We start from the raw sequence: 13,737 nt of genomic DNA on the forward strand, positions 1-13,737 counted from the left end.
CTAGAATTCACATCCCAAAGTGCTCTGGCTTGGGTTGCATCCAGTCTCCTTGGATGACTTGCCATTTCTTCTGCTCCTGCCCTTGTCCAATAGCAGTGCCTCAAACTCCCACATTTCCTTCCTTCTGTCATTGTCTCTAGCCCTGAGAACCCCTGCCTGGCTGGCTCTGAGTGCAGCCCCCATGTCAGACCTTGCTCCCAAATGTGCTGTCTCCCTGCCACCTCTTCTCAGTCATTTCTGAGTTATCAAATCCCCTTTTCCATCAGCCTTCTGACTCTGCATCAGCATTTCAAGGCAGACATTGATCTTCTCTCTCCTGCCTCCTTGTCTTTCTTCTCCCTCTTCCCTTCCCACTAGGTTCAACCTGTTCTTCAGGAGCCCCATGGCCCAGTACCTGTTTCTTTGCTTTCTTTATCTTTAGATGCCCTACAGACTGCTCTTGAACACAGGGCAGAGAGCCCAGCAGGTTCATGCTAGAACTTTGACTCAAGTTTTCTCAGAGCATAGGCAGCGTCAACAGTGGGTCTGGGGACTTGGAAGTTAGAAGTTGAAGTTTCCATGGAAAAACACATGAAAACTCAGTTTTCAAGGGTTCATATCCTGCTTTGACCCCCCCCACAAGAATCACTTCCCTGCTTGAGGTCAAGTACTTAGGAAACCTTACAAAGAGGTTGCAAAAGTTTGAAAAAAAAAGCGCAAATTTTCTAGCTTTGATTTTCAGAAATTGCCAAACACTTTTAGGCTAAGTGACTCTTGGGCCTCTATACAGGTAAACGCAGAACAACTCACAGGCCTCAGGCATCTTGCCGTGCAATGCAAAGCTTTGCAAAATTATGAGCAAATAAAAATGGTCTCCTAATAGAAAATTCAGGACACCCTTATTAACCAGAGTTGCTGTTTCTTCTTCCTTTTACATCTGCTTGTACAATGGAAACTTTTGGATGCTAAATGTCATGTACTTGGAGCAGTTAAAGTCCCAGGTCTCTGTAGGTTATATTCTGTGGACACTTTTTTCTGGAGTAGGCTACAACAGTTATATCTATTTATCAACACTAAAGCCACAGGCACTTTATCAGTCAATTCCAAACAGCTTTTCTAAAACCAGGGATCTGAATCAGAAGCCTGGGACTTGTTCCACCAGCATCCTGGGGACTCCCAGCTCTCCCCTGTCCCTGGAGTTTCACAGCAGGTGCTGCTCACTGCTGTCAGCAAGACCTTGCTTTCACTTCATGGGGACACAGCTGGATCATGAAATGCTGGTGGTGCCCCCTTCCCATCCCTTGACAGGCTGTGCCACTGCAGTGCTTCATGGAGTCCCCTTCACCCCAGGGCTGTGGGACAAAAGGAAGGGGAGCTGAGGCTGCCAGAGGTTCAGATTAGGTGCCTAGCTGTGACTGGTACCTTCCCTCATCCTTCCCCAGGACTTGCACAGCACAACAACCCAACCCTATCAAAATGGAGGCATAAGCCAAACACAGAAAAATCCCTGAGATTTGCTGAAGTTCCCCACAGACTGGCCATTGCAGACTTCACAACCCGATAGGGTGTTCAGCTATACCAGAGGAGACCAGTAACCACAAAAACCACTGGACTGTACCATTGTTAACTCATGCGTGTTATTTTCTATGGCAAGGCAGGGACATGAACTGTCCTAAGTTTTATACTGGTGCTTTTCCTGCAAAACCAGTCATTCGTATACTTTTTGATTCTTGCCTGGCTCATTCTACACCCTGTTGCACATATGCATACAATAGTACGTGTGAACTCAAAAGAAACCTTTATTTAATAGTGATTGACATTTGCAGGAGCTTTAAGAATGCAATGATTTTGGCATCGGTTACTTTCCAGGTAAGGATTAATGAACCAATGTGTCAACTACCACCTGATGTTCTTTGTTTGAAAAAGGCCACGTTTCAAAATGGCAGCAGCTTTCAGATTTTTTTCAGAAAGATTGTGCTTTGGTTTGCAAATAGGGAAGCACAGCAAGGATTGCAACACAAAACAGATAAGATTAGATGAAGAGGAAATGTGATATAAGTGGTTTGGATCTACAGAAGGATGAACAAAATTATGTTAATCTCACACTGTTCATGTCACAGTGCTTGATTTAGAAGACAGAAAAGCAGTGTCCCCTCATCAGAACTCAGGCAGAAGCTAAGCCCTTTCTGTGTCTTGGTTGAAACCACATTCAAACAATGTAGAAAAGCAGTGAAAAGGAAAGCCTGGTTCATCCACCTTGCCTGCCATTCAAAGCTCCTGATGTTGGCCAGAAGGGGGTTCATCCTTTTTGCTTCTCCATGGTTCCAACATCTCTACATCCAGCTGTCTGGTGTTTGCAAGGATGCAGAGCAGTGGTCTGTGGAGGGCCAGGGCACACACAAGCCAGTTCAGAGCACAAATCCTGTGCCAGGATCCCTGGCCACAGTGCCAGACTCACTGACTGACACAGACAGAGCATGCAGAGAGAATGGAGACCCAGAAAACTGGTGCCAGTGCCAGGAGGCAAAGGTGAACCTCTGAAGATGGGAAAGCAGTGAGCCAGCTTTAAACACAGAACTCCAAAAGAAACTTGTGTAGCAGCAACAACAACTAGCAAGCTTATCTAATCCTCTTTGCACCAGCCTCAGCTCTGCAAAGGGTTTGTTCAACCCATTTGTGGGTATTCCTAGAGTACAGATAACCTTGTATCCACCCTGTGGTAACACAATTATGGCTCCCAAACTGCAGCAGGATCCTTTATTGCTTTGGAGTACAACAAAAAAATGTATAAAAAACATGAAGGTGTATCCAAAGATACTATAAACTTACACCCCAGCTTACAAACCCCTTGTTCAGTCCATGTCTTGTGTACTGGCAGCATGCACTGAGAGTTGAGGTCTTTAACTGATTTTCACTATTACCAGAACATAGCTTTATTGAGAACTTAACCTTCTAGGCTTATAGATACATGGCATTTTCCATAAAATTAAGTTTCTTATGCTGCCCATGGGTAAATAGACCTCACTGTCAACAATTTTGCTTAAATTTCCTTTTGATAGCCTGTATTTTTTATACAACTTATTTATTTAGGAAAAAAACTCTGCTGTATCTGTTGGAAAATACAGAGGCAGAGATGTTTCATGCTTCACCTTTTTTATATATGTAGTATATTCTTTAACAGCTCATCTTTTGTGGCACACCTCGAGAGTATTTCTGGCATACAGGAGGAGAGAAAAAAAATGACACAGTGGGTAAAATGATCCCATAAGATCCTCTCCCTGAAACAGAGATAAAGATGGTAACTGACTAAGTGCTTTAGGAATTGAAAATCCAGCACTGAGACTGATTTGATATGTCTAGTGCACATGCTGTTTATACATATGTACAAATACAAATAATATATTTTCCTTTAAAACAAAGAAACAACAACCCAAAACCTCAGTGATCTACAGATGGAAACGCTAGGATCTGACTAGGATTCAGTCTTCTTGGTAAAGGCCAATGGAATGGGCACCACAACCTGCTCTCAGCAACCCCACAGCCCAGGGACCAGCAGGATTCACTGGTAACACCTCTCAAATCCTTCATGTTTTTTAAAGGTGCCTCTCTTCCCAATGGCAAACCACCACATCTCTGTTTGGGAGATGACAGGAACCAAAAAGCCACTGTTGAAACTCCAGATAATGTTCCAGATAGAGGAGGGGGGGAAAGCCCTGAAACTCTTCTGTAAGCAAAATGCTTGCCCTGGGCTTTTCTCATTCTGATGCAAAAGCCAACAGACAAGACCACCAGTGTCTTTGGTTTAGCAATACTTGCTGTATTTACTCAGGGCTTCTGGCAGTTCATTCCACATTCCTCAGAGCTGTAGGTTTTATACAGTGCCCTGTATATCAACCAGACAGTGTACCTGATAAACTTTCCCTGAGGCAGGTGGCCATGGGAATGGCCAGGAATTTGTGCAGGAATTTGCACAGGAATTTTCTTACTTAGACTCATAAGGTTAGCAAACAACAAAAACTAAAATTGTTTGCCAGTTTGTCTTGCTGCTTACCAAAATTGTAAGCTTGCAGACAACCAGAGCTTTCCAAGAGAAATAAAGAGTGACCATGGGAAGACATCTCACCATCTCCAGCAAGGACCTACGAACACCAGGTCAGAGAACAGACCTTAAAACATCAGGGAGGGCACCCAGTTGGCAAGGCAGAGAGGAGCAGAGCAGCACAGACAAAGCTGTTCAGGAGTTCTTGCCTGTCTCAGACCCTGTTCCCCCTGATAACACACCACAGGAGGCAGGGTACTGTGCTGACATCCCAGATACCTCTTGCCACCCCTCTGGTGCTTAGGAAGGTTTATTCTGCACACATACAGTCTGACCTGTGACTCATACTGGTAAGCTGAGGCTTGGGACTTCAGTATGTGGAAGAAGCACGTAAAAGCCTTTTGGTTTATTGTTGCTCAATACAATTATCCCCTATGAAAATAACTTTTTTCCTTCTGTGCAGGACAACTGTGGCCCGTTTGAGCCCTGCCCTGCCCAGGTTGAAGCTTGCTTCTGGGCCCTGGGGTTGTGCAACACTTCTGGGTATATCTGCAGCCACCCTTGGCCTGGTGCTCAGGGTGAGCAGACAACTTTGTCAGTAGCATCTACTCATCCCATTTACTTTGTAAACATTGACTAAGACACCACAAATGGCAGCAACAGCAAGCACATTCAGATCTCCTTGACCCAGCCAGAGGCACCTTCACGTTCATAGAAAGTTTACTCAGTAAGTCAGATAAGTTGTGTCTTTTCTTGCCACCTTCATGAGGCCAAGAAGCCAAAGGCAGAATCCATCTTCAAGAGCCAGACTATAATGCAGTCCCAAAAGTTTGAATACACTCACCAGTTAAGCCTAGGTCTGCTTGCAGCCTTACCTGTGACTATGCTCCTGTCAGCTTCAGGTACCACCATATTAGTGCTACCTTTAATGAAAATGCTAATGATAGCAAAATGCTTCCTTTGAGGACTAACATTCACATTAGGATGTGGATAGTAGTGTATGAACCCTGGTGAAATTTCAGCATACAGTCGACAGAAATTTTACTACCAGAAACATGGCCTTAAGTCATGGTAATAATGTTAATATTTAATTGAGGTGAGTTGAACGTGCTCTTTTGTTGCAAAAACATCTAGAGGACATGTTCCTGCGTGCATGATCGTGTTTGACTCTTCCCTCCTTGCCTTTCATGCTTTTTTCCCTGCTCTGGCTCTTCTTCCCTCCTCAGCCATAAGAGCTCCCACAGTTGCACCCTGCATGCTGCTCACACCTCATATCCTCTGTTTGTCCCCCCAGCACAACTTCCAGCTTTAAAGACCTGTTAGCCACAGTCTCTTCATAAAATCACCCTTACAAGTCCGGAAATCTTGAGCACAGCTTTCAAACCCTAATGAAGCACCTCTGTCTCAGCTTTTCTGATCCCAATTGGGAAACAGACTCAGTGAGCTGACCTTTTCCTCCCCTGTCTCCTTCCTGCTCCTCCCACTCCTCCTCCATTTTTCAAGGATTGCTCATTTCTCATTTTCTCCCTTCCCTTCTTTTCCCAGCCATGTAAATGCCTCCCCTTCACCCAGGTCCATCACCTTCCTCCTTGGGTTTTGATTCTCCATTTTTCTTGTCTTATTGTTGTTGATTTATGCTGATCACCCATATCACCCTCTTTGTCATGCTATGCCCATTTAACCAATTCTGCTCCTCTTCTGCCCGATCCTTTTATTTTCCTCATTAAAAAAGACTGTTTATTTGGCATGCACTATCCAGAGGCTATCTACTGCTGAGTTTTTCCTGCACTAAGCTACAAGTAATCCAATTCAACACCATCCATTAGCCTCCTCCATTATGTCCACCATTCAGCCTTTTTGCAATTTCTGTTCCATCAACCCTTGTGACTTCTTTTTTGCTTTTAGCCCTTACCAAGGGCTACCAAGTTAAATTGCAAAATTCTCCCTACTTTTAAATTTTCTTTTATTTTCTTCCCTATAATATCTAGCCCAACCAACAGCCCTCAGTCTTTTCTCTTCTGCTAGAAAGGTTGAAAGACTGTCTTCTGAAAGCCCAGCCATCACTTCCAGCTGTATGTGGATAAAGCAGAGCCTCTAATATTGTCCCCTCTCAAGCAATGCCCAAAGTCTCTTTTCTCTCCTTTCCACAGTGACCATTATTGCCCTGTTTGCAGGCAGGGCACAATTTTTATTTGGGCAGCCTTTCTTTCAAGCTACAGCTAAGACCTGTTGATGCTTTCTGCATGCATGTCAAAGACATTGGCTATTCTATCTGCCCTCAAAACTTAAATACTTCCCTGGAGTCTCACCCTCACATTAGCTCATTAATGGCAACATTCCTTTTTGCTCTTTCATAATTTGATCCATGGTTGAACTAAAATCTTGATCCACTGTTTTATCTTCCAAATATTACTTTGAGAGTCATTTTCATAGCTTTGAATATGCCACTCATTTTCTGTGCTCCTGTTGATCCTCTTTCCATCTTCTAATAAATAAAATAAAAGTTATCCTTACACACAATACTTGCCTAGGCAGGCAGAGCTGAATAGCACAACCAGGTGTCTTTTGCAGCTTATGAACACTAACTTTATGCTTCTCATCAGATGCCCTTCTGTTTTCCTTCATAATTCCTCACTGGGACCGCCTCCCTGGTCACAGTTGCAGAGGAACTTTGCTCACCTCCCCTAAGTTCCTTCTAAAATCTCTCCCTTGCTGCTGAGATAGTCCAAGGGCAGCCAGTCTTCTGGCATGCTGTTCTCACTTTGTAGCCAGCTGACCCGTCAGCATTTCCTTGTGCTCTACCTGCATCCATCCCATCTCTTGCCTCTCACCAGCTATTTGGTGCCTAAACCCCACATGGCAGTGATAGCCCTTCTGCTCCACCTGTATGAGCAGATCCACACAGCAGAAACACCCAGGTCAGGAATCCCAGGTCTGTGACACAGCAATCATAAACGACATCTTGAATGTTACTGGGAACCCAACTTGCTGAAACTGAGCCTACACCCTGACTTGTGGTGGAGCTAAGTTTCTCTGGTAAAAGACAAAAAGGCAGAAGCAGTATCTCAGTTTATTTCTAAGGCACAGCTCCAGCCCATCCATTGTGTACTCAAAAGGCCAAAACACGAATGCAAACTCTGCGCTACATCACGTGGGGTGTTGCTTTTCCAGAGTAAACCTTCCAATGGCTCTCACATATTCATCCTCAAATAGAAAGCCTCTCAGTTGTTAGTGACTGGTTAAGCTGTTCCCCCTTTGCAAATACATGAAAGTTACTGTTGTTGCATTATTATTGGTTGAGGATCCTCATGCCTTTGTAGCTTCTTTCCATCTCATGGCATATAAGCCCATCTGTGCTGACTCAGTCTCAGCTTTATGACCTTCCTAAGCAAAAGATAACATCCAGACTCTAAGCATATTTAGTAAAATACACTTTAAAAATATCAGAAACCTCTTTCTTCTATTCAAATAAAATCTGACTTGGGATCAGGGCAAATGAAAGCCTGGAAAGGACAAAAATGCCCTCAAGTATCAGGTAGTCAGCTCTGCAGTTACTAAAAAGTTGCTGTTCTCTGTTGAGTTTACTGTGTCACCAAAGCCCTACGAGCCATAGCTATACAAAGCTTGTATTGTCTCAGTGAGGCTACTGAGATGTTCCTGATCTTGGCAAAAGCTAGGTGTACCCAGAAGCATTTTATTGAAAAAAAAATTACTAGAGGAGAAAGAAATATTATTTTAGACCTCATACTGGAAAGATAAAGGTCAGAGTCCTTCCCTCTGCTAAGGGAGCAGACAGAAATATCCTGTTCATGGGATCCATTTTACAAACTTGAAAATTGCACCTAAAAATCCCCTTATGAAACAAATTTTAAAGTGACTACAATATAAGGAAGGATTTGTTGGTTTAAGTCATCAGTAATTTGGAGATTTCAGCTTCATGACAAAAGAGGCAACTACATACAGCCATATACAGGCATGGAGATGGTCTCTTTACAGTTCATCTGTTAGATCTACTTCCTTGTTACAAAGCAAACCTGATCTTTATGTTCATCTTTATGTTCATCATCGATTTATTTTTTTTTAACAGGAACAAGATCTGGCCATGTTTCTTCAGAAAGAGCACATACTTGCCCCTACTAAATTTCTTAGTAAATCACAGCAATATTGGTTCAGGAATGAAAAAGCCAAGATTACCTTTCTGTTTCGCCCATAAATGTGGTGTCACCTCTGCTGAAGTTAGTCACCCAGCAGTGCTGTGAGCTCCTATGGTAACCCAACAGGCGCTCTCACACAATTCCAGGGTAACTCTGGTCTTCTCTAGCGCTCAGATGCCCTCACAGCTTTCACAGAAGAGGGTGTAGCATCTCACAGAGTGGTAGCAAAGTGAGGGGGTTCTGCCATGTGGAGGAGGCTAAGACTCCAAAATGTGGGAAGCTGCAAAAGCAGACCCCAGTGCCAGGGATAGCTTTGCTGAAGCCAGCCAGGTGAGGGCCACGCATGATCAAGGGTTCAGACCAAACTGACACAGAAACAGTATTCCCTGAAGGCTTTGCCATCTCCACTGCCTATATTAAATATTTTTATTACAATATTGTCAACTTTTAAAAAACTGTTGTATTGAAAGCAGCACATTATTTTATTTTCTAAAACCTCAAACAAAGATTTTGCATCCTCAGCTGCAGCAGGGACGCTCAGAAATTATTAGCAACCCTATTTACATGCCAGTTCAAAACCTCCAAATATTTCCCTAACAACACTTAGGGCCCGGAGTGTGTGTCTCAGACGGGGCCAAAAAACAGAAGAGGGTGCTGGGTTCTCCCCGGGCTACGAGGTGAGGTGGGAACAGCTGCCCTCAGCTCTCGGCAGGATGCACAGCTTTGAGACAAGCCAGGAGAACAACCTCTCACAGGACAGGAATATGCAGGGGAGTGGCGAGAGAGAGAACGAATGTGCAAAAGGAGTGTTTGTCTCTTCGTTTATCTCGCAGACAGCAGTCTGTTAGCTTTAGCTTCGAGCCCGCCGGACACCGAGCAGCGGCCCATTCCTGGCGTTATCTCCAGCTCCTCTCTGAGAGTGCATGCTGCCTTCCAGCTTTCCAGCTGTATACCAGGCTCCGCTTAACACCGCGCCGACCTCTGGCCCCAGGGCTCGGCGGCCGCGGGCGCGCAGCGCTGCCCGTGCGCTGGCAGCGCTCCTGGGCCGGCCCCGCCGCCCTGCGGAACGCGCGGCTCCCCGCTCGCACCATGGGGCCGGACTGGTGGAGAGTAATGGCAGGCTTGTCCAAATTATCCTTTGCACCGTCTGAGAGACGCATCGGGGCACCGATACTCAGCTTGCGTTAGCCTCAGGCGGCTCGTTTCAGCCCCGTCTGATGCTCCTGCCTTCTGCCAGGTCAGCCCAGTTGAGCCGATAAAATTTAGTAGGCATTTTGCGACCTGTAAGGTCCGAGCCCATCTTTAACCATTATAATAGATTGGCTTTAACTCAAAGTTTTATTTTAAGTTCCTGAGAAGAAATGAGCTGTGTAGCCTTACCTCTAAATTTTTTTTAAAACCTGCTGCTTCTTTTTACATGAACCCTAGTATTTCTCATCTAATCACGCATATCTCAGCGTGAAGATGATGCCTGACCTCCCGATGGATACACATATTCTAAATGGTCTTCAGAAACTTCACAGATAAGATTCCATTCTTATGCTAATGTTTATAACAGGTTGGCAGACAGCAGACTCAGAGCCCCTTGTCACTTCCCTGTCACTTGTGCCACGGCTCTGTGATCTGTACAAACTACAGCATTTTAAGTGTTCAAAAAGAAAAAACAGCCATGAAACGAAACACTACTTCCGAAATTGACTCCAAAAACATTAGCCAAGTTACGCTGTGCTTTTTCTTTGACATGGAGAAACACATATTTTAAATTAAAACTCTCAGATCTGCAAATCACTTCTCAATCTGCCCTTTTTTAGTACCTGCCTCTGCCTCTCATCTTTCTTCAGAATCACTAGAAATCTGTCAGTTGGAAAGAGCCACCAAAACTCCACCGAAAACCTCTGCAGTTCTCTCAATTTGCTTTTCCCCCGTAAACATACTTTAAAATGTATTTTCTGAGTGAACTTCTGGTCGCTTACATTGTCAACCCAATCACAGAAGAGTAAGTACAACCCAGTCCACAGCTAAGGGTGGAGGAAGTGCAGAGCAAACCGAAAAGCGAAGGTACCTACCTGGAGCCCACCTCAGCGCCCAGCACCATTCACAGCAACGGCAACGTTTTGGGGTAGCGACCTTAATGCATTGTCCTTCCTACCGCGCTGCTAAGTGAGAGTTGAGCAACTCCTTGCACTGCTGCTTGGAGCAACAGCTCTCCCAATCTTAACCCCCTCTCTTGGCTCTTCGCTTCTTTGCTCTTTTTTTTTTTTTTTTTTTTTTTTTTTCAACAGAGTTTTTGAGCTCTAAAACTTGCAATTAGTACCAGCTAAGCCAAAGCCCCTGCTCGCCCCTGCCTTAAGCCGCACATTCCAGGGCGCTGAGCGGGGCGCTGAGCTCTTTGCCGGCACCGCGCTGCTCTTGCACCCCCAGACCAGACCCGGCTTTCTGCCTGCAAACTCGATAGGGCTGCAGGAGCTCAGCAACACGCACTGAAACTCGGACAGGGGAAAAATTGGTCTCTAATCTCCAGCCTGGGTGGTTTTTATTATCCTCCTCCCCCCCCTCCTCTCTTTCTCTCCACACTCACAGTAGCAAGGTTGTCTCCAGACTACTCCCTGCCTTAAACTCACCAAACCAGATTTTTACTCCCAACACCTTCCCGTAAATCAGAACTGAAATTTTACCCTGCTTGCCGAGTTCTGGCTGGCTGAGGGCCAGCCAGCATTCCTGTTGTTTTAAGCGGGCAGATTAAAAAAAAACCAAACCAAACAAACAAAAACCCCAAAAAACACCAACAGCAACCCCCTCCAACAAACAAACAAAAAACCCAACCCAAACTCCAAAAACAAATCCAGAAACAAAACCAAACCAAAACAACAATAATCACCAAAAAAAAACAACATACAAAAAAACCCCAAAAACCCATACCTAAAAAAAAAAAAAAAAAAGATAAGAAAACCTGGAGAGATGCAAGGGCTGAAAGGAAGCAAACTTTTAGAGCAGCTTTACTAAAAATACTGTGGGAGGGAGTGATTCGCATTTATCTATAAAGGGCTAAAACAGTGGGATTTTTTTGGTTTTGTTTTGTTTTTTTTTTGTTTTGTTCTGTTTTTTTTTTTTGTTTTTTTTTGGTTTTTTGTTTTTTTTTTGCAGTGTCAATCATGAGAAAGTACCCTTCTCAGCCATCTGCCTCCTTCAGGTGGATGGATATTTGCAAAGAAAATAAACCTCTGGTACTCACCTGAAGGACGGCAGCAGGCATCAGCACAGCAGGGAGAGGAGCCTGCACCTGATCGAGTTACCCCAAGGCAGCGGTAACGCTGGTTTAAGAAATGCCACATTTTACACTTTTCTGACCTAAAGTTACATGTGGTTTCTAGAAAAGGAACAAAAGAGAAACCAGTTTATAAAGACAAAAAACCAACAAGCCTTCTTTCAAACTCCGTGTGATCCCCCTGACCGTTGTCTGGAACGATTAAAGAAACAATGAGACACTAAACTTTCTTACCCCCCTTTTACGTTACCTGTCTGTGCCTGGCTATGGGCTTTGATGTATTGAAACAAAGCACAAGACCTGTTTATAGTAAATGAAACCAACCAGCAGAGAGATCTAATTCAGACTTGTGACTAAACAAACTGGAACAGGAAGCACACACCAGCAGATTTTTTTTTTTTTTAAGTAGTAATTCCTGCTAGCATTGTCATGAAACAGAAAAAAAAAAAAGTTTTGCTTCTCTCTTCAATCACTTTTGTTCAAATGCAGGAGTTTTTGGTGTTGGTTTTTGTTTTTGTTTTGGTTTTTTTAGTTGTTGTTTTTGTTTTATTTTGTTGATTTTTTTTTTCTGGAGAGCAAAACCCAACCAACCAAACAAAATCCCAAAACAAACAAGCAATATTCCATCATGTACATGCAAATATTTAACAGAGAAATATTTACCACTAGTGGTGACCTGGAGATATTATTCATCTATTTGTTTCTCCATGTAGGTCATTTGTGCAACTGATTAGTATCATGACCCTCACCCCAATTAACATCTGTAACTGATGAGTAGACAGAGTATCTTGATCTAGGCTAACTGGACAGTTCAAGTCCCCAACAGTAGAACAGAAGTCCTGCAAGCTAAATCTTTAAAGAATAAATAATATTGGAGCTCAAAAATAGTGAAAGAAATTGATTTTCATAATGCCTCCTAATATAAAAAATAATTATTTTTATTCTTAATTAATTCTTAGCAATTCATAATTAAGAATTCTTCTTTATCCTTCTAAATTTTAAGAGATTTATTCAGAGCTGGGTACCCACCATGTTGCCTTTTTTTTCTGTGATATTACCTATGCTTTTTGAAAGAGGTTTGTCCTTCTAAACAATAATCTCTCTAATTGTATTCTTTTTCAAGTGTAGAAAAAACTCACAGGTTTTACCTAAGCAAATCCACATTCACTCTCTAAGAGAGTTTTGCTGCAGGCAGAAACCAATGAATCGAACTATTATTGGTATAATATGTAAAGCTCACAGTGATATGTTGTGAAGTTCAAGTTAACAGTGTGTTTTCTCTAAACCGTTGCAATTCAAAAGTTGACAAAAGTATGTGATTCCAGTTTTAGTAATGCATCAAGAACAAAAAAAAAATCTTTCAGAACTTACCTGCATTAATGAACAAATAATCATGGGGAAAATTTTCATAAAATACTTGAATTAAATTGGGAGTTCAGCCTTAGCAAATATGCAGTTAAATTCTTCAAGAAAAAATAGTCCAGAATAGTAAATAATGAAGGGTATATTGGTACAAAAACCTCTTAAGTATTCTTTAGTACTCTTCTTTAAAATCATGATCCATTCGCCCAAAGGGAGGTTTTTCCATAGAATCCTTATCTGGTAAGTTTGCCAACAAAGTTTTCAGGCAATCCATCTCAAGCGAACCTATGCTCCATTTGCTCCATTTAGAGGAGCCAATGGGCTTTACTGGCAGAAGTATTTCCTTGTACAAATTACTTCTAAAATAGCATCTCTGTAATACAATGACTAGTACAGAAAATTGAAAGACACGTGAGTGCATTGTCCTGCATGTCCAGAACACAGGTATAATACCAAAAGCTATGGTTGCACCGGTGTGGTAAAGTCAACTATCTTAAGGTATGCTGCTAAAAGTGTAGCTCTGCCTGTTCTACTGACTCTGCACATGTGCTTGTGGGTCTTACCTCTGAAAGGCAGTTCATGCCTTTCTTGTGCAGGATACAAATAGATTTCCTTGGAAGATATCAAAGATAGGAAAGAGTTTGATTTTCTTCTTAGTTCAGTTCACCTGCAGGTTAAGTGCATGACAGCACTAGAGGTGTCTAGTTAGATCTAATCCCTGACAATAGCTCATCCAGCAATTAAAATACTCATTATTGCTCACCATCTGTGTGAGGAGACACGTTCCATGGGCCCAGGGAGACTGCAAGGTACCACATCTGTCTGCATACTCCTGCAGGCATAGGGATGATCATGACACATATGCTCGCAACTTTTTAGTGGACTTCCAAACTTTGGTGAGGAAAGCAATTTTTACATTTCTCATCTGCCAGCAAAAC

General features: G+C 43.1%; 1 protein-coding gene across 3 annotated transcripts in view; it reads right to left on the reverse strand.

Moving 5' to 3' along the window:
• Window positions 1-11,820, reverse strand: part of RBM47 (RNA binding motif protein 47) — a 76,508-nt gene extending 64,688 nt beyond the window's left edge. For 2 of the 3 annotated variants that reach the window (XM_030270965.4, XM_002187738.5), the window contains exon 1: window positions 10,239-10,735. In XM_030270965.4, the coding sequence (XP_030126825.1) occupies window positions 10,239-10,267 (29 nt within the window). In that variant the 5' untranslated portion in view covers window positions 10,268-10,735. Of the gene's footprint in view, window positions 1-10,238; window positions 10,736-11,404; window positions 11,540-11,687 lie in introns of those variants that run through there. The other variant, XM_072928102.1, reaches the window with a different exon arrangement.
• Window positions 11,821-13,737: the final 1,917 nt, after the last annotated feature.

The sequence above is a fragment of the Taeniopygia guttata genome, chromosome 4, assembly GCF_048771995.1.
Source record: "Taeniopygia guttata chromosome 4, bTaeGut7.mat, whole genome shotgun sequence".
In the NCBI taxonomy this organism is placed as follows: Eukaryota; Metazoa; Chordata; class Aves; order Passeriformes; family Estrildidae; genus Taeniopygia; species Taeniopygia guttata.